General features: G+C 43.5%; 1 protein-coding gene and 1 long non-coding RNA gene across 5 annotated transcripts in view; one reads left to right on the top strand and one right to left on the bottom strand.

The window, feature by feature from the left end:
* The window catches only part of FAF1 (Fas associated factor 1), a 599,080-nt gene that overhangs the window by 179,183 nt on the left and 392,807 nt on the right, over positions 1–27,090 (bottom strand). For all 4 annotated transcript variants that reach the window (XM_063939564.1, XM_063939566.1, XM_063939563.1 and 1 more), the window contains one exon: positions 18,394–18,480. In XM_063939564.1, the coding sequence (XP_063795634.1) occupies positions 18,394–18,480 (87 nt within the window). The remainder of the gene's footprint in view (positions 1–18,393; positions 18,481–27,090) is intronic.
* Positions 1–27,090, top strand: part of LOC134957572 (uncharacterized) — a 115,213-nt gene that overhangs the window by 22,940 nt on the left and 65,183 nt on the right. The window contains exon 2 of the long non-coding RNA XR_010186668.1: positions 9,018–9,070. This is a non-coding gene — a long non-coding RNA (uncharacterized LOC134957572). The remainder of the gene's footprint in view (positions 1–9,017; positions 9,071–27,090) is intronic.

Genomic DNA, 27,090 nt, shown 5'->3' with positions numbered 1-27,090 from the left:
GGGGGTAATGGACAGTAATGCTGCCAAGACACAGCCCCGTCCGGCTCATGATGTGATGTGCTGACATCACACCGCGCTCTCTCACGCCCGCCCTGCGCTGTACTGTCCTCCCGCCCGTGGCCCGCCAACCCACACACAGAACTTGAAGTGTTCTGTGGCTGACCGCTGACAGAGTTCCGCAGGATCAGACAGTAGCCAACATAACAGTGGGAAATTGTCACTGACTTTACTGAGGTGAGGATGTTACCATCTGCCTCCTAAAAGTCATGTTCTCCCCCACCCCCTTCCTTCCCCCCTCATCCATCTTTCTTACATTCATTCTGCTTTTTTGGGGAGAAAGTGTTAATTAGCCCATTCATTGCCAAAGAATAATTGGCGAAAATAATAATAAATTTTTATATATATTATACACACACACACAGTATCTCAGAAATGCCATATAAATAGTGATAACCAGTATATCTGCACAATAATATATGCCTTCCTTCCTTTCAAATCAAGGGGGTAACGTTACATAGAAACATAGAATTTGTCGGCAGATAAGAACCACTTGGCCCATCTAGTCTGCCCCTTTTTTTTTTTTATATTATTTTTATCTCTAACCTTATTTGATCCTTATTTCTTTGTAAGGATATCCTTATGTCTATCCCATGCATGTTTAAATTGCTCTACTGTCTTAGCCTCTACCACCTCTGATGGGAGGCTATTCCACTTGTCCACTACCCTTTCTGTGAAATAATTTTTCCGCAAATTTCCCCTGAACCTCCCCCCCTCCAGTCTCAGTGCATGTCCTCGTGTCCTATTGCTTCTCTTCATTTGGAGAATGTTTCCCTCCTGGACTTTGTTAAAACCCTTGATATATTTGAAAGTTTCTATCATGTCCCCCCTTTCCCTTCTCTGCTCCAAACTATACATATTGAGATTTCTTAGTCTTTCTGGGTATGTTTTGTGATGTAGGCCATGCACCATTTTAGTTGCCCTCCTTTGTACAGTTTCTAATGTATTAATATCCTTTTGAAGATATGGCCTCCAGAACTGAATACAGTATTCTAGATGAGGCCGTACCAATGACCTATACAGTGGCATTATTACTTCTTTCTTTCTGCTGCTGATTCCTCTCCCAATGCAGCCAAGCATCTGACTAGCCTTCCTCATTGCCTTGTTACATTGCTTACCTGCCTTTAAGTCATCTGAAATAGTGACTCCTAGATCCCTTTCCTCCTCAGTAGTTTCCAGTATAGTGCCATTAATACTGTATTTAGCTTTAGGATTTTTGAGACCCAAGTGCATGATTGTGCATTTTTTGGCATTAAACTGTAATTGCCAGACTCTTGACCATTCCTCTAATCTACCTAGATCCTCAATCATTTGTTTTACCCCACCTGATGTGTCTACCCTGTTGCATACCTTTGTGTCATCTGCAAAAAGGCATACTTTCCCTTTAATGCCATTTGCAATGTCACCAATAAAGATATTAAAAAGCACTGGTCCAAGTACAGATCCCTGGGGTACTCCACTGGTAACATTTCCCTCCTGTGAATGCACTCCATTTACCACAACTCTCTGTTTTCTATCCTTCAACCAAGATCTTATCCATTCAATAATCCTAATATCCAATCCCAAACTTTCAAGTTTATTTAGCAGTCTGCGATGTGGAACTGTGTCAAAAGCCTTACTAAAGTCTAGATAAGCTATATCCATGGTTCCACCTTTATCCATCACTTTAGTCACACAATCAAAAAAGTCAATAAGATTTGTTTGACATGATCTCCCCCAGTGAATCCATGCTGTTTGGGATCCAGTAAATTGCCGGATTTGAGATAATCTACAACTCTTTCTTTTAAGAGTGTTTCCATCAATTTCCCTACTACTGATGTAAGACTCACTGGTCTGTAGTTGTTTGCCTCTTCCTTGCTTCCACTTTTGTGCAGTGGGACTACGTTTGCTCTTTTCCAGTCACCTGGAATTACTCCTGTAGCTAATGACTGGTTGAATAATTCTGTCAATGGTGCTACCAGCACCTCTTTAAGTTCTTTTAGTATCCTTGGATGTATCCCATCTGGCCCCATAGATTTGTCCACTTTCAGCTTTGAGAGTTCTGTTAGGACCTTCTCCTCTGTAAATGTACTTGTTTCATTTTCCTGAATATCCCTGCAACTTAACTGTGGCCCCTTCCCCTCTCTTTCAGTAGTAAATACTGAGCAAAAATAATCATTAAGATGATCTGCTATTAAATTGTCTCCTTCAACAAGACTCCCAGTGTCCGTCTTTAGTTTTATTATTCCGCCTTTTGTTTTTCTCTTTTCGCTTATATACCTAAAAAAAGTTTTGCCTCCTTTACCCACTGACTGGGCCATTTTCTCCTCAGCTTGTGCCTTTGCACATCTGATTACCTTCTTTGTCTCCTTCTGTCTAACAAGATATATCTTTTTGTCTTCATTATTTTGTGTCTGCTTATATTTCCTAAAAGCCATCTTTTTTGCTGTCACAATATTTGCTACTTCTTTTGCAAACCACACTGGCTTCCTTTTCCTTGTGTTTTTCCTAACAGTTTTGATACAAAGGTCTGTTGCCTTCAATATTGCACATTTTAATGTTTCCCACCTCTCCTGCACTGTTTCCACGTTCCTCCACTCTGCCAAAGAATCGCTTACACATTTTCCCATCCCTACAAAATCAGCCTTCCTAAAATCCAACACCTTTGTTTTTGTATGGGGTAAGTCAGTCTCTGTCTTAATGCTGAACCATACTGCTTGATGATCACTGGATCCCAGGTTTTCACCCACTTTTACGTCCGATAATCTGTCTCCATTTGTAAGTATTAAGTCTAATATTGCGTCTTTCCGAGTGGGCTCCCTCACCAATTGGTGGAGGGATGCTCCCTGAAGGGAATTTAAAATGTTCCTACTTCTAGTGGAACTAGCAACAGGCACCTCCCAGTTTACATCAGGAAGATTAAAGTCTCCCATGATTATTACCTCTCCTTTTAATAATTTAGACGTATCTAAATATATTTTGGGGTAAAAGGTAAGTAAGTTCCCTGACCCCTGCCCTAATGTATCCTCCCCCAATGAGGAGTCATTCTATTATTTTAAAAAGAACGATCACATTTCTAATATGTCGGTCACAACCCCCCCTCCCCCCCAATCCATATGGGTATACGCAAGTATAAATGCATACCATGTCTCATGCTAATTATTTATGCCAGCATTACTTAATTACTCATACACAATTCTATATTTCAATATCGTTTTTAGGGTTTAGGCAAATACTTTAACTCAGCAGGAGTTGGCAAATTATCCCATATATTGACCGCATACTAATCGTCATAGTGGACAGCGCAGTGGGACAGTAGTAAGCAATGCTGCCTCACAGTGTGGCGGTCATGGTTTTGACCCCAACACGGGTCTTACGGGTGTGGAGTTTGCATGTTCCCTCCAAATGTTTGCTTAAGATTCCACTGGTTTCTTCAGTTTACGTGTTAATTGACTTCTGGAAAAAATGGATCCCAGTGTGTCTGCAGAGTAATGAATTTGTACTACAAGCTTATATACAACATATGCAAAAATACATATAAAAAAAAAAATATAATATGAAAATATATTGCAATGTCCAACATCTCAGCCAACGACGCACTATGATTTGCAATCATTGATTAAAAACGTTGTAAGCAAATGGACAGCACCAACTCCAACTTTGTAGCCACATCACAAAACGCGCCAATTATATTGTAGTGGGCAGTTATTTGGCATATACACAGAAATCAGATATCTGATCACGGGCAGAATTCTGCTTAAAATAAAACATAGTTATTTATTTGATGTGATTTCAGGAACTAACATGTTTAGATAAAGCCTATACCGATTATATCAGATTTCAACATTTTACATTATTTTTTGTTTCCACTGCTGAAAACTTTTTTTTATTTTTTTTATTTCCTCCTTGTAAACCAATTTTGTGCTTTCATCCAGGGTTAATGTGCAAACATCTGCAGTGTGGTTTAATGCTGCTGGAACGCCTGAACTGTCCTAAGCTCAACAAAGCTATTTTCAGCAGGTAAAAGGGTTTTTAGTTGTGCAGAATAACGGATAAAAGGAGCTGGGCGTATCTCCGGGAGGTTATAAATGCAGCATTATTCAGATTGGAAGATAATTACTCCTGACAGCTTTACTTAAGGTTCATTTCACTGTGCTATTTTCCTTCAGCTAGGGGTTCAGCGTGTCCCAAAGCCCAACCTCTCACACCTGTTGTGGCTCTTCATATTACAGGCCAGTTTGGGCATGTCACTTCACATTAGCGCTGTGTTGAGTCGATAACAGTGGCAATTACTTATCACAGGGTTTAAAAGAAGGTAAAAGCAAAAAAAAAAAAAAAAAAAAAGTTTCTAATTTAGCCTGGACTACAGTGTCAAAAGTAGGAAACTCAAACTTGTTAACACAGGCTGTGTGACGGATTCTCAGTCCTGGGCTGGGTCACTAAAGGAATGTTATGAAACGGATGGGTATAGAGCATTCAGGCAAACAAGGGTTAACACAGAGGCTGAAAATGAAAACTCAGGGTAATCTCTTTGCTGTGATGTGCGTTCAAAAGAGATTTTAGATCATTCTCCAGTTCCTGTAAATCAGTTCTCGTTAATAGCCAGCTTTAGTGTACAAGTTGCCTAAACAATTTGTAGCAGACATATGTGTCCCGAGCTGTTCATGAGCATTCAGTCCAACATTTCAATAAGAGCTAGTGGCCTGAGGTCTCTGATGTCACTAGCCCTGATTTACATTCAAAGGCTTCCTTGTAAAGGTCCAATACAAAACATGACCGTCTCCATTGTGAGTGATGGATACATTTTCTAACAAAGGGGCAGAATGTATTAACCTGGAGACGGCATAAGGAAGTGATAAACCAGTAATAAGTGCAAGGTGATAAACGCAGCAGCCAATCAGCTTCAATATGTAAATTAACAGTTAGGAGCTGATTGGCTGGTGCGTTTATCACCTTGCACTTATCACTGGTTTATCACTTCCTTATGCCGTCTCCAGCCTTAATACATCTGCCCCAAAGTATGAGGTGCGCAGCGCAAGACTTTTTAATGGTGATAAAAAGGTTTTGCTACTTTCAATACAAATTACAAAACAAGCATATAAACCAGGCATATTTGTGCTACAAGAAAATGGCCACCGCTCCCCAGCACACAGATGTAGTTGTGTGTGTGAGAAAGGGAAAGGGAGTCGGGGGGGAAGGGGGGGGGGTGCGAGGGTAATCAGCGGAGATAGAGAGGGGTGGGGAGGACAGAAATGAAGGTAAGAATGGGGGGAAAGGGTGAGGTGGGGTTGTAGGGAGAGGCAATGGAGAAAGGGTATAAGAAAAATAGGAGCTGCAGGAAGCAGTAAGGAGCAGGGGCAGATGATGGTAAGTAAAGCTGGAGAGAAGGAAGGTGGCAAGGGAACTACGTCTCTCCTGCTCCCCATTTTGTAGACTATACCAACTTGTGTCTTGGTGATTTCCCAGGTGTCTATAAGATGCTATTGCTTGGGGGGAGGATTTACCTTTAAAAGCTCTGTGCAGGTAAACGTATAGCTAGCCAAACAACTCAGCAATTATCTTTACATTCTGAGTGATAACTAGCATAGGACTGGCTAGAGGGGAAGACTTGGGGGGTGATTCAAATCTGATCACTGCTGTGTGTTTTTGCCCAGCGGGCAATTAGCGATGGACTGCGTATGTTTATGCATTGCAATACGCATGCGCGTCGGCAAACAGGCATTGCCAGACAGAGACAGGATGGTATGAAAATTCCAGTCGCACAGCCATTAGCATGCTGATTGACAGGAAGCGGCCGTTTGTGGGTGGTAACTGACCGTTTTCTGGGAGTGTCAGGGAAAACGCAGGGGTTCTCAAGTGTTTTCAGGGAGGGTGTGTGACGTCAGCTCCGGACACGATCAGCCCGTTCGGATCACACTGTCTGAGTAAGTCCTGGGCTGCGCAGAGACTGCACACAGTGGAAAACAACCAAACATTCAATGGAGAGTGAGGTGCGAACGGATTTGCAGCTGTCTGCTGACTGAGAGATTTTTTGCAGCTCGGCGTACACATGCAATCACACACTTACATGGCGAATATACACTCCCCTTGGGTGACGACTATCTGAACACAGCACAACAAATTCAGTAACCTAGCGATCAGGTCTGATTCACCCCCTTGGTTAGCAATATGTGGAACATGCACTGGTTGTAATATAAAGCATATTGCAATTATGAGTGCAGTTATGTCTTGTTTTATTTATACAATGTGGTCTCATCCCTTTTATACACCCCAGATATAGACGTGGTGAGTGCAGTGAAGCAATGTGTATGTGTTTCTCTCTCTCTATGCCCGGTGAGAGGACCCACCTACGCCTCAGGAATTGGTTTTCAAAAACATCGGTGTATCCTAGCACACGTGGTGTCATCTTGGACTGCAGATGCATACAGACAGATCTGTGCTGTGTATACTGTGATCCCAGGTGAAACATTGGTTTAAAATGATTATTATGTAGCTACCAACACACACTGTATCATATAGCGTATATGTTAATTCTACGGCCTGCCAGCCCATTTCACTTGATGCCGTACCCATTGTATGGAAGAACACTAAAATATACAATTTGAAAACAACTGAAAATGTTGTCTCTGATGGAGAATTCCCAACAGGTGTCAGCAGCACACACTTACGCATGAACAGCAGAACGTTTCTGATAGCTGTCACTTTATATAGCTCACAAGCAGTCACACGTGAAAAGTCACTTTGGTGGTAACAGTTACTGACAGACCATATGAACGGATCATTCTCAGCAGACACGCTTGTATAGGAGGAAAGACTGCTAAATATTCCCACTAAATGCATACTTACGGTCTATACATAATACAAGACTGATACATTTCTGCAATCATTTCCTCAACAAAAAACAAAACAAAAAAAGCGCAGCTCCCTTCCACATAAAGCGATCTGCTTTCTACTGGAATAGACGCTGGTTTTATTTAAAGGAACACCTACGTTTGCATTTAGACATAACATGTAGGTCGCTATTTGTCTAGATAGTATTGCGTTCATAATTATCAATTGTAATGGTCTTATTCATGGAGATTTAGATTTCTGATTACATTTCATGCTCCAAAAATACAAGTATGATCACTTTACCACTGTCGAACGTACTGGTGGTTCCTGTCTACTGTCAGCTGCAGGAGGAGGAAGACTCAGCAGGCATCCTAGTATCTTAGGAGCTGCCCTCAAGTTGTGTTTTGCAGAACTGATGCTGCGCATGTCCCGAAGCCGGGCTTATGCAAGTACAGGCAATGCAGAGGCACATGCTACTGTCACATCTCTAGCAGCTGAAGGAAGGTACCCGGTTGGTAACATGTAAGCAGAGCTCGGAGAGGGCGTGACTATGGAAGTGCGGACTGCGCAGTGTTCTGCTTATGTGTACTTACGCAGATTTCATCCCAGGCTGGGGAAAGTGTTCCCTGATGAGGAGGACTGCTATGCAACAGAGTCACATAGATGGGGAAAACTGGGCAGAGATGCATACAATGCTGGATACAGGAGAATGCAGATTTTTAATCCCCGTGTACGTAATTACGGCTGATTTGCATTCAACAAAGTATTAGACGTGATCGCCCCATTATAGTCGTTCTAGCTACAGCTTTGACAAGATGACAAACATAGTCATAGTCTCGATTTCCATTCAGCCATTCATTTTAATCTGAATTCATGTAATATCTGAAAATAAAGTAACAAACAACTGAAAAAGCAACAGGGAGCGGCCAATTTGAATGACTACAAAACAAGGAACAGTGCTAGAAACCTCAAGGGCCCCAAATCCCTGTTCTATTTGAACGTCCCTACTATGGATGCGCTCTGTCCGCCTGTTAAGCTCCTAGATTTATAATAATATACTGTGTTTCAGTGATTTGTAGTTGTATGATCTACTGTAACAGAATCTATATCAATCTGCCATAAGGGGAAAGGCCTAATGCAAAGTGGATGAGGTTTGTATGGTTTGGGGAGCATTATCTAATTTGTACTTATTCTCACTTGCAGAATGTTGGGAGGTATCCGGCCAGTGGTGCAAGTAGAAATATTTTCTTAGTGGTACTGAGTGCTGAAAAATGGGCGTGGCCATATGCTGCTAGTTGGAGTGGCTACATGACACTAGTGGTGTTGGCACACAACAGCCACCTTTTTTTTCTAATCTGGAGGCAAGGCTAAAAATATATAGGGATACCTCCAGTATAATAGGAATATATAGTAATGCCTCCAGTATAATAGAAATATATAGTGATACCTCCAGTATAATAAATATATATAGTAATGCACCCAATTTAATAACAATATATAGTAGTGCCTCCATTATAGCAGGAAAATACAGCCAGTGTCACACTCCCAGTAACCCTGACAAAGTGGGAGGAGCTGTCATGCTGCCAAGCACCATGGTCTTGTTGCTTTGTGGCACATTATAATTGTGGCAATGGCAAAGTGTGTGGCAGGTGGTACTGCGTACCCGCTGGCAAATTCTTAAGGGTACTCCGTACCCGAGCATACACGCATACTTGCATCGCTGTATCCGGCTGAAGACATGTATGTGGCATGTTAATGAACACGGATAGCCACTGAACCTTTACAAACAATTTTACCAAGGGTTAAAGCATCACTTGCCCAGCATAGACCTATAGGCCAGTTACCCACTGGCGTAAAAAAAAAAAAAAAGTGAACTTGTGAAGATATGTTAATGGTTGTGGGGTTCCAGTGGTGGGACTATTGCCTTGTCCGCCACCTCTTCCGTTCACTGTAAGTGACCACGGGGCATGACCAACTTTCGTCATCACAAACAACCACTTAATACTCAATTATGCATAAATAAGTATAGTTTTAATTAGAAACATTTAATAAACTTTTATAGATCTATAAATCGCAGAGGACATCTTTCTTAAGAACTGTCAGGGCTGTCTGTGTCTGATGAACATATATCCTCTTGTCTCTGCATACAGTGGCACCAGCATTACGGAGGCGTTGCCAGCAGATAAGAGGGAAGGAGACACAGGTAAGGAAAGTAAGCAGGAAATCAAAGGCTAACATGATATACAAGTAGCTTCCAAACGTCTATTTAAATGCAATCTAATGGAGACATGCACTTTAGTTAGGTTATCCGATGTTAAAGTAAATACATTTAGATTGGCTTTCTATTACTCCTGTGGTTGGTGTCAGGATTCAGGAAGTACAGACAGAAACAATTAAGAAGAGAGAACCAGGAGCTTAGCGGCGATGCTCAGCGCCTGCAGTCACTTACAAGAAGCATTTTTGGCACCCTGCGCTCTCCAACTCAGATTTAATGAAGTTTCATGGAAATCAGGTTTCCTGACTATAGGAAAATGTGTTTATACAGTGTAAATTCTTTTGTGAAACCAGGCACAAGCTCAGGTCTGAGAGAGCGCTGCTGTTTAACAAAACACAGACTGCAGATGATGGACAGTATGAGCAGAACTGCAGAATCTCATCGCTGCATGTTCCTCTCGTGTTGTGTGTGAATGCTTGCTCTATGGTAATGGAGCCCAGTACTAGTATTTGGATTCATTCCTGGTATACTGAAGTGTAGTTTATGTGCTGCTGACATTAAACAAGTATCGCTATATCCTTATCTTATACCAAAATCTACCATTGCATTACAAGTGGATGGGACACTTGCATCCTCATGCCCCACTTACCTTAGACATTGAGTGACCCAATTCATGTTATCACACCCTTACTACTCTGCGTGTACAGAGATGGATGGGCTAGAGCACTGATGGCTAACCTTGACACTCCAGCTGTTGTTGAACTACACATCCCAGCATGCCCTGCATCAGTTTTAGCACGGCCAAATAGCAAAACTGTAGCAGGGCATGCTGGAATGTGTAGTTCAACAACAGCTGGAGTGTCAAGGTTAGCCATCACTGGGCTAGAGGGTTGTTGTTCATCTCTTGTACCGAGAAACGCCATCAAACTCTTCAGGCCCTGGTATCTTTAAGGGGCGTGGCTATGTGTGGGAGTGTATATTGGGCCTCCATGGAGATACTATGGCATTACGAACTGGCGGTGCAATGCTACCATACAATATTGTAGGCGTGACCACACCTCCACAGCTAGTCTGGGCACTTTGTACCCCTCTCCTTCCCCAGTAAGCCCCTGCCAAACTTGCAGTTGCTTACTGGGAGAACTGCCTGCTCTGACAGGAGTCTTTGGGGTCTTCAAAACTTTTGGGAGCTGTTGTTATGGTTTAATGTGGCGCTAAACCATAAATATTAATATGCTCAAATCTGAATCTTCAGAGTAACAGATGGCAATTTTTACTGACAGGCAAGTTCTGCATTGTCAGCCTTTGGTGACATCGTAAGATTTGCTCTCTCAAATTTGCCAGCTCCATGACATATGTGCTAAGGGCAAAGGGGTATATTCAATTAGGGTCGGATCCATTCCGACATGCATTTGTCGGAATGGATCCGACAACCCCTATTCAATCTCATCTCAATTCGACTTTTTAAAAGTCGAATTGAGATGAGGGACCCAGAGGAGGAGAGGAGGGGAGCCGCGGGGAGACCAGCAGGGACAGCCAGTGGGCAGACGGAGGAGAGCAGCGTTACAGTAGCGCTGCAGGAGGATGTCACACAGCCGCCCGACCTCACGGCAGTGTCCACCCGGCTCCAGCAAGCGTGACCTCACTTGCTGGAGCTGGGTGGACGCTGCCGTGAGCGGCGCAGCTGTGAGACATCCTGCTGCAGCACTGTGCTGTAGCGCTGATCTCCCCTGTCTGCCCGCGGCTGTCTTCCGTCTCCCTGCGGCTCACGCCCCTCTCCTCCTCTGGGTCCCACATCTCAGTCCGACATTTTTTTTATGTCGGACTGAGATGGTCGAAAAGGCTGCCAAAACCTGACGGTTTTGGCCCCGTTTTCGACACAAGCACGTGGATCTGCAGCTATTCCGCCGATCCACGTTCTTTTCGACAAGTTGAATTCCACAACTTGTCGAAAAATTTGGGGTTTGATTGAATAGGTCGAATCACGATTCGACCTTAAAAAGTCGAAAACTGCCGTCTTTTCGACAGACAGCAGCTTTCGACTTCAATTGAATAGACCTCAAAATATGTAATTATCCAAAAACTTATATAATATGTATATACTGCTTAGGGCAGTAAAGGGCAACAGCTGGCACCAGAGCCATGTGCAGCCCATTTTTACAAGTTCCTAAGCTCCTTCCTGCTTTGGTAAATCATGTAATACCTGTTAAAACTTTTTTTACTTTTGTTATTGCAGTCTCTTTCCTTGATGAAATATATTAATATAACATAATACCATGACTAAGGGTAATGTTCTGGAGTTCTAAAGGATAGGTGGTCACCCACGCAGGAACTGAAGGGAATAAGGTTACTGATCACTGCTCTTGGGCATGTTATTAAGTACCCAAGTAAGCGATTTGCGACTCATGGTGGTCTGTCATACAAATATGGCAGCTTGCAACCCCTTTCCAGAAAAAAAACCCCCTGACATTCAAGAAAGAAAAAAAAAGGAAAGAATAAAAAAAGGAAAGAGGTATAAACCTTGTTTTTGATATTAACTATAGCATAAAAAAGGATTTTTAATGAAAAATGTATAAATATGAAGACTTTTTTTGTTCCTTGTTTCTGTGACAACCTAAATCTTCAAATGCAATAAAAGACTTTAATAAACTCAATCTACTGTGATTAAAGTAAAAGGCAGAACAAATGACCCTATCAGTGGAAACTGCGACTATCGCTGAATTCTATTTTAAAATGTTCAACAAAAGCCACCGCACTGTGCGGCTGAACCTTAACCCTCTAGAAACAAGAGCTCTCCCTCTAGAATAGAAAGTGTTAAGTCAAAAGTGGTTACCATTTTCTGAATTACTGGAACTATAAAAGGACACTCTACACAAGCTGCCGCTGAATGTCACCTGAAAAGCAATCACAAAAGGGCTCTGTCTTGGCTTATCTTTGGGCTCTGTCACTACGGCAACCAGCCGATGAAACGCATCCCATGTACGCCTATTGGCGGATCCCAAGGAAGCCGGGGCTAAGGAGGCATGTGAAGCCTGGCAAAGATTGACTGCATTAATACATTAGCAAATACTGTGAAACACTGGATAAATGTCAGCAATTATGGCGAGAAGCATCTAATAACGTTATCCATTGCCTGTCAAACCCTCGCGAGGTTTGATGTACGGCTGCCACTCAAAGCCTCTCTGTAATTTTATCTCTTTTAGACGCCCTGGTCTTCTGCTTTTGGCTTTAGTACTTTGAAAAGTAATAAAGTCGGAGGCTACTCATTCTATGCTGATCACAACAGTCAACAGAACCAACAGCGAGAAGAGAAAGCTGTACTTCCCACGCTCGTGTCAACAGCAAGGACTTTGCTACTGACTAACAAGTAGCTGCGGGCAGCGATGGTGGAGAGCACTGTGCACAATGGTTCTGTGAATGGTTCCCTGAAGCCATTAGGGGCCCCCCACACTGTGAGTGCAATGATGCTGTAACCCACCTCACCAAACACATATATACTCAGGAGAACATCTATTTCATGGGTACAACAAAAGATGGCTAATAATGCGTGGGTTTGTTGAGTACAAGTGCATTGGAACTCATATATATAGGGCCGGATGTAATAGAGTGCGAGACTCCGGACGAATTCGTACGTTTTTTTTTTAAAGCAGCACACATTTACAAGGCAAGAGCAGGTTGGTTTTCGGTTTTGCCTTGTAAATATTTGCTGCTTTAAAAAAAACGTACAAGTTCGGCCGGAGTCTCGGAGCTCCGGCCGTCTCACACTCTATTACATCCGGCCCCTAGTGTCATAACAAGGCATTGTAAATAAGGGGACACTATATCTAGTGCTGTAGCCAGTGTGTGTGTGTGTGTGTGTGTTACAAAACGGACAGCGATAAAGGGTAGGCAATGGTTATATCCCAGAGTTTCTCAAACGTGGTCCTCAAGGCTCCCCAACGGGCCAGGTTTTAGGTACAGCCATGGTTCAGCAGAGATGGTTAAATCAAGTTGACTGTGGTGCTGATTAAGTCGCCTGTGGCCAAGCTTGGATAAACTTAAAATCTGGAGCTTTGGGGTGCCTTGAGGACCATGTTTTAGAACCTCTGTATTTCATGCAGATACAAATAGCCGCAGTGTTCAGATCAGGGTAGTAAAACATCACTTACTTTTGCACCACTACAGATCACGAGCAATGTTATACCAACTGTAATACGCGGAAATGCGCACAGACACCGTGCAAGTGGTTCTGTCTGAAGTTAGCGGCTAACTGAATCTGCCCCGAGGAGTGAGATATTGTACCCAAATGGATATTTATACAGATACTGTTTACTAATATATGCACATAAAAAACAAAAACAAAACAAATCCCATCTCCTGTAACAAATATCAGTATAGATCGTGAGTCCTGAGTCATAGGGTAATCTGAGCCATTATTCATGAAAAAGCAGCCAATGAGTTCACAAGGAATCAGTGACGTCACTTATGCATTATTTACAACAGCCAATAAAGCCACACGTATGCATTATTTCAAAGCAACCAATACATACACTTGGAACCAATGACACATCACTTACACATAAATTAAAAAAACAAACAAACAAACTGCGCCTTCACTGGGAACCTATGACATCACTGAAGCAAATACTGGAGATAGCCAAGTGTGCGGCCTGTATTAAAACTGCAATGCATCCTATCAATTCAATGACATCACTAAAGCACTTAACGCCTCACTGTAAGGATATGTTTTTGAGAATGTATACTGTGGATGGATAATATACAGTATGCACTTTAAATATCTTAAACCAACACTGTTTTCATTATTGTTTGTAATAGTCGTCCTCTATTACTGTGGTTTGTCCAGTAGTACAAGTCACTGTTTAGCTTGTGACTAGAAGAAGATTTCTACCAAACCATCAAAAACTAGAGGCACTTAAACAAAACGCCTAAATGCCACATAAAAAAGCTTTGTCTATGTAAATAGCTATGTCCTTTACTGTATCGCTGTACACTTTAATTTTCTAAAAAAATATTTCAGAATAATCAAACAATAAATGAGTCACTTCACACCTGCGTGTTGCAACTCGTTTAGATACAAAAGGTGTAATTGAACTCTAACATATTTCACGCATCATGAATCGCTAATTGAATTTTCATTTGGGGGTGGGGCTCTTTCAGAAAAACTATACATGCAAAGAGTTTGTGGTTGACAGAATAACATTCCGGAAGACAGCGGTTTAATATATTATACTACTTACACTATAAGATTTTCTACGTTTAATATTGAGCCAAAAGGTTTCAGTATAATTTTGTTGGCATGTATCACATGGATGCCGGTAGCCTTCACGCTAGGCTGTTTTAGCAGAGCACCATGCCCTGCCCAATTTTTAAAGGGCAAAATGTGCCCTGCCCTTTAACCAGCACCCTAAAACAGCCTGCCGCAACGCCACGCAAATAAAAGCCAAGCACATGCACATATTCACATTCAATGAAGAGCTTGGAGGAAGCCCACGCCCCTAATAGTGACTTTGACTGCCGGGCACACCCCAATTGTGATGCTAACTGGGGCCGCACCGCCTCCAATAATGCTGCTGACGTGGCCATGCCCCCAACAGGCCGCTCCCCCTTTTCGGGCGCAAATGAGCGTGCTGTCCCCGCACCCTTGAGCCCTGCCTGCATCCTAGCGGGATCACTATCTGATGAAATGCTGACATTCTTAGAATGTTGGCAAAACATTCCTGATGATCCAGTGGTGACTTACCTTATTCAGTGGTGTGGTGACAACAACTTCCGATGGTAAGTAACTCCAGTAACCTTTACCCTACCACTAACCCGCCCCCTCGTGCCTAACCCTCTCCCCCTAGTGCCTACCTTTAACACTCCCCTCCCGTTGCCTACTCTAACTTCCCATTCAATGTCATAACTGTAACTGTCAGCATTCTGATGTCGGCATTCCACAAGTTGGCATTTCAACAGTGTCGACACAATGACTGCGTCCTTATCCTAAATGGCTAATTTTTATTATTTAACCTTGTATTTCGGTTGAAATTCCTTGTGAAATGCCAGTGGCTCAAATATGTAAATGAGGAAGGAGACAGATTCAGTAGTATCAAAGTGTAAACAAAACAAAAAAAAGAAAGAAAGAAAAAAAGAAAAGAAAGAAAAAAAGAAAAGAAATTGTGAAACTGGTTTACCACAACAGTCCTCCTCTTGTATTTAACATAGTCACCAGTATAAATGCTCATTTAATATTTCTAAACTAATTTTTGGAATATCAACGTCAGACATCCCTGCATGGAAACGTCTGTACTGATACAGTTATAATTTTATCCTACTCAAAGCAGGATGTCTGCTTAGCCTTAGTATGATGCAAAATACAGACTGAGGTCCCTGATTGGATAAAACAAATTATCACTTTGAGCGAGGATGAAATAAGTGGATTAAGGTATCAGGTTCAATAAAATACATTTAAAAAGTCCTGAAAACAATTTAAACTATCCTAGATAATTAGAACACATGCTACAATAACGTGGGCCACCTGATTTCAGGGAATAATTGGAAAACAGCATTACAAAAGCCTACGCTCTGTACGAAGACATAGTTGGTTACAAAAAGTGATAAGTCTACGGGGATTAAAATAAACATCGTCTTTAATTAGACCAGGCATATTAATTCACAGTGTTAAAATTATTCCTTCACTAAATAAACCAAAAAGTGCCCTTGTTAATGTGCAAAATGAGATTTCCGGGGGGGTTTTGTCCTCTGTGTGAATCTCAGCTTCATTGTCACAGCCTGAAAACATTCTTTAGGCGTACACCCCCCCCCCTCCCCCTTAAGGAGATATGTTATTGACGAGTCTTGCACAGCACCAGATTTCACTGCAGTGAGGAGGGTAGGTTGTCACTTCCGAAGGGAAACGCAGTCACAGTCATTTTTCCAAATGTTTTCGAACAGGTTTATTACATAAAATGTGAGACTGAATGATCGGCTTAGTATAGACATACTGTATATGTATTTGTATAGATAAACTAGAGTACACAGAACTGTACAAACCTGCATAACTTACAATATAAGCAATAGCAGTAAATGCTCTCAACACCAGTGCCCTAAATAGCACTAAATTATCATTAAAAGAATAGCTGAAAGTGCTATATGAATATGAGCCTAATACTGTGCTTGCCATAGGGGTGATGGTTCTTTATGATACAGTGTAAGAAGGCTGAATGACTTAAAATGGTAAGAGAGGTTCTTCGGTAATTGGGTTGCATATGAAAATGGCAGGAGATGAGCACTTGCAGGTCTGTGGATGATAGAAGGGAGTAATATGTCAGCGGGTAAAGTAGACGATCCAACTAACCACCGGACTTGCAGCTGGATTTTAGCTCCTGGGTTAAGTACCCAGTGCTACTTAATGACTGCCTGCGGTAAAGCCCATGACTGACCCCGATGGTGCACTTAATGCGGATTTCTGCTCGCACCCTTAGGAGCGATAACTAGTGTTTCTGGGGCCAGTTGTGGGTCGTAATTGCATACCTTCAGGCACGTAACCATGGCTTACCGTAGGAAATCTGTGAATAGTACCAAAGTCTACCTGTCATCTACAAAGCATGGGGGGGAAGCTTGCTGAACCTTATGCATGAGGCTACAGACCACCAACTCACTAGAGCTTACGCCATTCTTGGGTCATGTCTGAGGTGCGCTGGGAGCCGCATGATGACTAAAACCAACATTCACAAACCATTCTGCAGGCAGTGCCGCTTCCAAGGCACATTAGAAGCAGCCACTCTATGGGTTAAACCAATATTGGTCTAGGCCCAAAAAACGTCAGTCTCCGCTGTGTATAGGTGTCAATTACCCTTTACGGCGTAATCTGGCTCGGGAGAGAGAGAGGGGAAGGATAAGAAAATATATGAATATGTTTTGTTTATTTGATTAGTCTACCCACATACAGCACTAAAAGAGCAGGACCCTGACGATAGTCCAACGGCCATCAAAGCGCTTTACCCTTCCTGGGAGGTTCATGTCTGCACAGCTGATGACAACTCTGCTGCACAGAAGTTAGTAGATGCTCCGCAGTGTGTTTGAAATCACATGATTATATTTGTTCTGCCCTACCGTGCTCTGTCATCACATCACAGCTAGAGAGAGGTTTGACATTCACATGTCACCAGGATCTCCACAGGTTATAGTTACAACTGTTGATCCAGCAGCTAATTTTTCAGCAATCAGAGTCTCATTGCAGGGATACAGGAACTGCACTCAACGGGATATAATAAGTGCTATTATTTCCGCAAAAATGTGATATATTAAATGAAAAGCAGGATGCTCTGTAACAACGTCCCTTGGGGCTATATACTTCTTACTACTGTAGATGTGACTGAAGGTATTAAAGGACCACTGTACGGGTGTCCGGCGTAGAATGCTGAAATGAAAGCAAGGCTTATTTTCTCATCCAAGCAAATCTGTTAAGCATGTGATGATGTTGCAGTTTATAGCCCCCTGCATGTGGAAGGCCGAGGAACCAAGCAAGTGTTATTGAGAAGAGGACTCCATAATGTTTGAGAGATTTGTATATGAGCTGGGAACAAAGCATAGATTCAGCCACTATGTAATGAAGCAAGGTTGATGTTGGCATTATAGGTCGACAGGGAAAAAGGTCAACATGCATTAGGTTGACACGTAAAAGGTCAACAGTGCTTATGGTCAACAAGTACAAAAGATCGACCGGTTCAAATGGTCGTCACAACTTTTGAAAGGTTTTTTAATTGCATTCCCCCCCCCCCCCCCCCCCAAACTTTTCATACTTCACCATCTACGTGTACTATGACTGGGAATAGTAACCTGTGCAGAGTGCAGCAGTAGCGGAGCAAGCACCTTGTCCGCAGTCGTGAGCCATGCAAAGGGACGCTTTGCACTAATTGGGGCTTCCTGAGCTTTGACGGCGAAAACGACACCAGAAAAATAAAAAAAGTTGTGTCAACCTTTTTTTTCTATTTCGATCTTTTCACCTGTCGACCTAATGACCCTGTTGACCTTTTGATCTTGTCGACCATAAGGGGTGGTACTGACAGTAGACTTAAATAGGGTCGACCTAATGATCCGTACCCATGTCACCAAAACTTCAGACTGTGTTCTAAGTCCCCACAGGCTGGCTTGTGATGACATGTTAGCATCTATCGAACAATGTTTTAGGTCTAAAGCCTATAAGGAACCTGACACTTATACTGTCAATATAGCACATCTGCCAATTGGAGAACTCTCCGGCGGCAGCCATGAACCAGCGCTCTACATCACACAATACACAAACCAAACAAATACTCAACAGGACCACTTACAGTGTCGTTCTGGGCAGATGCAGGCCAGCCTTCCCACAACTGATGGCGAACAGGGATGCTGGTGAGGTCATAAACATTTCTTTTTACCTACAACATAAAAACAAAATCATGTTATAGGGATTCGTTGTCATAGGTTACAACGTTCAAATAAAACACAACAACAAGAAATTATTTTCTTGAGAAAACGCCAACATATTACACAACATACGCTGAGGGAATTGAACTAAAAAGATATGATATACAATGACACCTAATAGAAGGTAAAAAATAGTCCAGCCTCAACGAGCTTACAACCTAAGTCACATGGAAACAAGAGTCCCAGGGTATAATAGGTACCGGAGATTACTTGTCCCTCATTACCTTGAATAAGTGGCCGTGGAGGTGGCTACTAAGAATGTCTGGGCACATTTTAGCTTTTCCTTGTATACAGTTATAATAATATATTCCTTATCACAGTGTTTACACCACTGCGATCACTTATTAGACTGTATTATTTATGGGGTAAAAAGAAAATAAAAAAGGCTTAATACAGACATCTTCCTATATACACAATGGAAACAAACAAAACCCCTTACCCGAGAGACGGTCAAACGGATGATAACTGTGGCGATGATTAGAGGCAAGCTGGCATGGACTTGTGCTAATTGCCCTGTGCTGTGACTATAGTGTATTTACAGAGGCCAGTTCAATGAAGTGCTTGTATATAGAGAAAGGTCAGCCAATATAGTCCTGCTTGACCTCTAGAAAGTAAAGAGAAGCCAGGGACCTCTCATTCAGCGATAATGTGACAATTTATTGTGTTCACCATCCCACCTCCCCTCCTAGATGAACAAGGAACACAGAATACCCCTGAACGGGACATCGTGCTGATATAATTTGCCGAATGACCAACACCAAAGCTGCAGCTAAAAGGGAGCGACACGGAGCACAATAATGGTACAAAATCTCGACTTTGCAAATTTTGATCTGTGTCGATATTCAGAACGCAGACGTCGGCATTACGTATACATGGTCATCAAGTTGACATAGCATTTTTACAATATTTAAGCCCAAACCGTAGCCTAACCACAAAACCTAACATCGACATGTACTTTCCACATTGTGAAGGTCATCATGACTACAACACAGAATAACTACTACGCTATAATTAACGGACCATTTATAACAGACTAAGCCATAGACTGGAAGATAAATTCTCCTTTAAGTGAGGTCTTGCCAAGTTGCCATCAGCATGTCATTGTTTCCAGCTATACTGCTGCTTCTGTTAGTCAGATTGCATTACACCTCATCAGCCAGTAACCAGCTTTCCATACAGTATCCACAGAAATATGAGAGATGGAAATACCAGCAACTCAATATGTTTTTGTCCCTTTTGCGCACACCTGTGAAGCTCCCTCCTTGGTCATCTGTGATTATTTCATTAGTTTTGGGCAATCAGGACTCAAGAGAGGGATTAACACCAATCCCCACTTCAGCGGCTCCAGCAGTACTCCCCTAATACCACCTTACAGCGGAGACACGGAACAGTCAGATTGCTCTGTATTCATCAGACTAATATTAATGAGAACTTGAAAGCTAATCTCTGCCCTGTGTTTTGTGAAATATATTTTACATTTGCAATGACTGTTAGCCACCTGGGGAGTTGCTGGAACACTTACAAATTTGGGAGTTTATTTATTCATCAATGGATGCAAATTTGGTATAAGAGTTTAATCAGCTCTTCAGTATTTATTATAATGGGAAAGAACAAAACTGACACAAAGAAGAACAATTCACATGTCAACACCAGACAACTCGTCAACTTAAAGAGTTTGTCAGTGCGGTGCATCTATTTTATGTTTGCAATGGGGAAAATATGTTACGTTGGCTAACACCAAGTTAGAGGCGGGGTTGATGTACACTTTATTTTTGCAATGTTTAAATAAAATAAATTGGTATGTCTTGTACTGTATACATAGACTTTCCTGAAACATGTAAATGTATTCACAGATGTACGAGAAAGTCAAATTCTAATAGAATATAATAATTACCCACGTACTCTAATTAAAATATCAAATAATTCCTAATATATATATATATATATATATAAAATATATATATATATATATATATATATATATATATATATATATATATATATATAATATGCTGATGTAGCTATGTTTATTTACCCTGTACTTGTCCTATATTGTCGTCAACTGTAAGTTGCTGTTTTCCTGTTTGATTATTTGTTTATGTACTCTGTAATTGGGCGCTGCGGAACCCTTGTGGCGCCATATAAATAAAGGATAATAATAATTATATATATATATATATATATATATATATATACACACACACACACACACACACACACACACACAGTATATTTATATTACATAAAGGTCCTTTTCAATTTACTGGATTTAATTGAAGAGTCAAATCCTCTAATCTAACCAACTCCTTTAAGAACTGCCAATTTCAGCGGTTTCTATTTGTCTTAAACATATACTGTAGCGACGACAGTAACAACATATTTGCAAAATATATCCATCAATAAAACAAATGTGAGCACAAAAATGCAGCATTTGGGCACCTACAAGTGAAATAAACAGTTTCTGTATATTCGGTAACATTGGGACTGTTGTAACAATTTTAAAAACACAGAGATGAAACTGTGAATTTATCAATAAAGGAAAAAATGCACTGTAAAGCAAAGTAGGAAAGGAAAATAAAGAACACATATAGGGGTATATGCAATTGCCGGCGAATCGCGGCAATTTTTCGCCCGTTTTTTAATTCGACACAATTCGACCGTCGAATTCCGGCAAGTGGGTGCCGGAATTCAACATATTCAATAAAAAAACGGATTCGACAGTCCCGCTGTCGAAAAACGGCCGATTTGACGGATTTTGATTAGACTTGTAAAAATATAAAAAAACCCGGGAAAACCCCCGAAAAAAAATTGCGTGGGGTCCCCCCTCCTAAGCATAACCAGCCTCAGGCTCTTCGAGCCGGTCCTGGTTCTAAAAATCCGGGTAAAAAACTGACAGGGGATCCCCCGTATTTTTAAAACCAGCACCGGGCTCTGCGCCTGGTGCTGGTGCAAAAAATATGGGGGACAAAAAGCGTAAGGGTCCCCCGTATTTTTTACACCAGCATCGGGCTCCACTAGCTGGACAGATAATGCCACAGCCGGGGGACACTTTTATACCAGTCCCAAGGGTCAGGGGTGAAGCCCGAGGCTGTCCCCCCATCCATGGGCTGCGGATGGGGGGCTGATAGCCTTGAGTAAAATGATAGAATATTGTTTTTTCCAGAAGAACTACAAGTCCCAGCAAGCCTCCCCGCAAGCTGGTATTTGGAGAAACACAAGTACCAGCATGCGGGTGGAAAAACGGGCCCGCTGGTACCTGTAGTTCTACTGGGGAAAAAATACCCAAATAAAAACAGGAGACACACACCGTGAAAGTAAAAGTTTATTTCATACATGCCGACACATACATAATTACCTATGTTGACCCGCCGACTGCCACGCCCCCCTCGTCACTGAAGAATCCGGGGTACCTGTGAATAAAATTATACTCACCCAGTGATCGCGCTGAGCCGGAAAAAAAGTGGGTCCCAGGGACCACTCACTTTTAAAAATTGGGGTCCTACCGGTCCTTTTCTGGGTCCCATTGGAGTGAAGGTTCAAATTAATCTCATTACCGATTCAAACATAAAAACACAGACTTGATTTGGACACTACAAAAGTGTAGCAGGAGGGGGGAAGTGACAAAGCTGCTGGGCTGTGTAGCATACAGACACTGCACCAGAGCTGTAACTAGACATTTTGGTGCCCTTGTGGCAAAAAGTGAATTGGTGCTCCCCACCCTACACTGTAAGGAACAGACAATGCGCGCCGAAGGCGCGCCGCAAAAATTTAGGGGCGTGGCCACATAATAGTGCCAATCCACATTACACCGCACAGTAGTGCCGCTTATGCACATTGCACCGGGTAGAGCACGTTACACACTTTGCACCGGGTACAGCACGTTACACACTTTGCACCGGGTACAGCACGTTATACACTTTGCACCGGGTACAGCACGTTATACACTTTGCACCGGGTACAGCACTTTATACACTTTGCACCGGGTACAGCACGTTATACACTTTGCACCGGGTACAGCACGTTATACACTTTGCACCGGGTACAGCACGTTACACACTTTGCACCGGGTACAGCACTTTATACACTTTGCAGCGGGTACAGCACGTTATACACTTTGCACCGGGTACAGCACGTTATACACTTTGCACCGGGTGCAGCACTTTATACACTTTGCAGCGGGTACAGCACGTTATACACTTTGCACCGGGTACAGCACGTTATACACTTTGCACCGGGTACAGCACATTATATACTTTGCACCGGGTACAGCACGTTACACACTTTGCACCGGGTACACCACTTTATACACTTTGCACCGGGTACAACACGTTATACACTTTGCACCGGGTACAGCACTTTATGCACTTTGCAGCGAGTACAGCACGTTATACACTTTGCAGCGGGTACAGCACGTTATACACTTTGCACCGGGTACAGCACGTTATACACTTTGCACCGGGTACAGCACGTTATACACTTTGCACCGGGTACAGCACGTTATACACTTTGCACCGGGTACAGCACGTTATACACTTTGCACCGGGTACAGCACGTTATATACTTTGCACCGGGTACAGCACGTTACACACTTTGCACCGGGTACAGCACTTTATACACTTTGCAGCGGGTACAGCACGTTATACACTTTGCACCGGGTACAGCACGTTATACACTTTGCACCGGGTACAGCACGTTACATACTTTGCACCGGGTACAGCACGTTACACACTTTGCACCGGGTATACCACTTTATACACTTTGCACCGGGTACAGCACGTTATACACTTTGCACCGGGTACAGCACGTTATACACTTTGCACCAGGTACAGCACGTTATACACTTTGCACCGGGTACAGCACGTTATACACTTTGCACCGGGTACAGCACGTTATACACTTTGCACCGGGTACAGCACGTTATACACTTTGCACCGGGTACAGCACGTTATACACTTTGCACCGGGTACAGCACGTTATACACTTTGCAGCGGGTACAGCACGTTATACACTTTGCACCAGGTACAGCACGTTATACACTTTGCACCGGGTACAGCACGTTATACACTTTGCACCGGGTACAGCACGTTATACACTTTGCACCGGGTACAGCACGTTATACACTTTGCACCGGGTACAGCACGTTATACACTTTGCACCGGGTACAGCACTTTATACACTTTGCAGCGGGTACAGCACTTTATACACTTTGCAGCGGGTACAGCACTTTACACACTTTGCAGCCACCACCTCAGACCCCACCAGACACAGCGATCACGGGTGTCAGTGAGGGAGGGTGGTGTCCACAGTGATTGTGCAGGAAGGGGGTGCCCAGTCATTGCAGGTGTCACTGGAAGGGGTGTCCTGCCTGTGACGAGTACTCACAACACCATATCAATATTAACTTATCAAGGCTGTAGCAATGCCCCCCAGCAGCCGCATTACCCTCCCTCCCTATGTAATGAGCCAGGCGAGGAGCGGACAGAGCAGCAGAGTAGCCGCTGCCCCGCTCACTGTCCCGTCTGCCAGGCTGTGTGGTCAGCACCTCTCACTCGCTGCGTCAGCCCCGTATCCCGCGGCAGCGCAGACGGGTGAGGACAGGGAGGAGGACGGATCCCACACTGACAGCGCATTGCCGTGCAGCGCAGCGCGTCCTCACCTTTAAAGTCAAACCTGGAATCCGCCCTGCGGCCGACACAGAGAGCGCTGCTAAATCCCCGAGTCTCAGCCCCAGGATTCGATTGCTGTCACCCGGAGCCCAAGGAGGAGGATTCAAGCTGCAGAGCGGGAAGAGAAGTCAGGACGGAGGCTGCCGCGGTGATTGGATGAGAGGAAACGCTGCCAGCAGTGATTGGTTGAAGAGACGTGTGATGCTGCCTGCAGTGACTGGTAGGGGAGTCACAGCGCGTCCCGCAGGACCCCCTCGTTTTTCAAAACTGAGTCCCCCACTGCCTATAACGCGTAAAATACGCGTTATAGCGCGTTTTTGCGATCACTGCTCACCTGATCCAGTGTCCGGATCTTTTTAAATAATCCTCGTACTTGGCAAAACAACAAAACGGCAACCCGGACTGAAAGGGGTCCCATGTTTACACATGGGACCCCTTTCCACGAATGCCGGGACCCCACGTGACTCCTGTCACAGAGGGTCCCTTCAGCCAATCAGCGAGCGCAACGTCGTGGCACTCTGCTGATTGGCTATGCGCGTCTTAGCTGTCAGACAGCGCATCGCAAAGCCTTACCATTATATTCAATGGTGGAAACTTTGCGGTCAGCGGTGAGGTTACCCGCGGTCAGCGGCTGACCGCGGGTAACCCCACCGCTGACCGCAAAGTTCCCACCATTGAAACTAATGGAGGGAGCTGTGCGATGAGCTGTCTGCCAGCTCAGACGCGCATACAGCCAATCAGGAGAGTGCCACAAAGTGGCGCTTCCTGATTGGCTGAAGAGACCTTTCTGTGACAGCAGTCACGGGGGGGTCTCTGCATTCGGGGAAAGGGGTCCCATGTGTAAACATGGGACCCCTTTCAGTCCGCCTGGTCCGGGTGTTCGTTTTTTTTTTTTGCCAAGTACGTGGATTATAAAAAAAAGACCACAGGACACTGGATCAGGCGAGTATAATTTTATTTTCAGGTACACCGTGAATTCTTTTTGGACAAGTGGACAGAGGTCGGTGTGTGAACATAGGTAAGTATGTGTGTGTCGGCATGTGTGAAATAAAGTTTTACTCTCACGGTGTGCGTGTCCTCTTTTTATTTGGGTATTTTTTTTCAGTAGAACTACAGGTACCAGCGGGCCCGTTTTTCTCCCGCATGCTGGTACTTGTGGTTCTCCAAGTACCAGCTTGCGGGGGAGGCTTGCTGGGACTTGTAGTACTACTGGTAAAAACAATATTCTTTAAATTTTCAAAAGGCTATCAGCCCCCCAACCGCAGCCCTTGGATGGGGGGGGGGGGGGGACAGCCTCGGGCTTCACCCCTGGCCCTTGGGTGGCTGGAGGGGGGGTACCCCTTGATTGAAGGGGTCCCCACTCCTCCAGGGTACCCCGGCCAGGGGTGACTAGTTGCGTATTTAATGCCACGGCCGCAGGGCGCTGTATAAAAGTGACCCCCGGCTGTGGCATTATCTACCCAGCTAGTGGAGCCCGATACTGGTGTAAAAAATACGGGGGACCCCTACGCTTTTTGTCCCCCGTATTTTTTGCACCAGCACCAGGCGCAGAGCCCGGTGCTGGTTTTAAAAATACGGGGGATCCCATGTCAGTTTTCCCCCCGGATTTTTAGAATCAGGACCGGCTCGAAGAGCCCGAGGCTGGTTATGCTTAGGAGGGGGTACCCCACGCATTTTTCCCCCCTGATTTTTACCATTCCATTTAAAATAAATAAATATATATATATTTTTAAAAATATATAAATAATACTTGTGCCTCCAAAATAAACAAACCAAGTACCTAATCCCTTCTAATATAAATAGATATGCGTTTACCAATAAAAAAAACACAAAAAAACAAACATGTTTTTAAATTTTTTTATTAGATTCCGCCAGCAAAGTGTGGCGGATTGAAAATGACAAATTTACTGTCTAAAAGCACTGTTGTCGAATTTACAATCTTCAATTGAATATACTTTTGTCGAATTGCAGCATTTGTACCATTGCAGAAATGTCGAATTTGACAAATGTCGAATTTCAAAAAGTCGAATTTTGAAAGTCCGTTTTTCTGACGAAAAGTACTGTATTGCATTGTCGAAATTTTTTTTTTGGGCGTAAATGTCCCGTTTTTCGACATTTTCGGGAATTCGACCGCAATTGCATATACCCCTTAGTCTTAAAGCTGAACTACGGGTTATGGTGAAGGAGGAACTTAAAATAATCACCCTGAAAAATCACCCTAATCACTTGTCCCCCTCACCAGAGTCCTGGAAGCTACTGCATGCACACCATTTATCTCGGGGGGGGGGGGGGGGGGGGGGGAAGGGGCATTAGCTAGTCACAAAGCCCAACCAAATCTGGAGGTTGTGTAGGACCAATATGAAGTCACAATTATGGAAACAAGACCATATGAAACCTGATTTTATATAAATATATTTTTGTGTGTGTGTTTTTAAGTGACAGCGAACACCCTGAGCTAGTTATATTTCTCTAACGTCCTAGTGGATGCTGGGGACTCCGTAAGGACCATGGGGAATAGACGGGCTCCGCAGGAGACATGGGCACTTTAAGAAAGAATTTAGATTCTGGTGTGCTCTGGCTCCTCCCTCTATGTCCCTCCTCCAGACCTCAGTTTGAGACTGTGCACGAACGAGCTGGGTGCTGTTCAGTGAGCTCTCCTGAGCTTGCTGTGAGAAAGTATTTGTTAGGTTTTTTATTTTCAGGGAGCACTGCTGGCAACAGACTCCCTGCATCGTGGGACAGAGGGGAGAGAAGCAGCCCTACTCTCTGAAGCTAGGTCCTGCTTCTTAGGCTACTGGACACCATTAGCTCCAGAGGGATCGTACACAGGATCTCACCCTCGTCGTCCGATCCCAGAGCCGCGCCGCCGTCCCCCTCGCAGAGCCGGAAGACAGA

The sequence above is a fragment of the Pseudophryne corroboree genome, chromosome 9 (assembly GCF_028390025.1).
Source record: "Pseudophryne corroboree isolate aPseCor3 chromosome 9, aPseCor3.hap2, whole genome shotgun sequence".
NCBI lineage: Eukaryota > Metazoa > Chordata > Amphibia > Anura > Myobatrachidae > Pseudophryne > Pseudophryne corroboree.
This window is presented reverse-complemented; position numbering and strand designations above follow the sequence as displayed.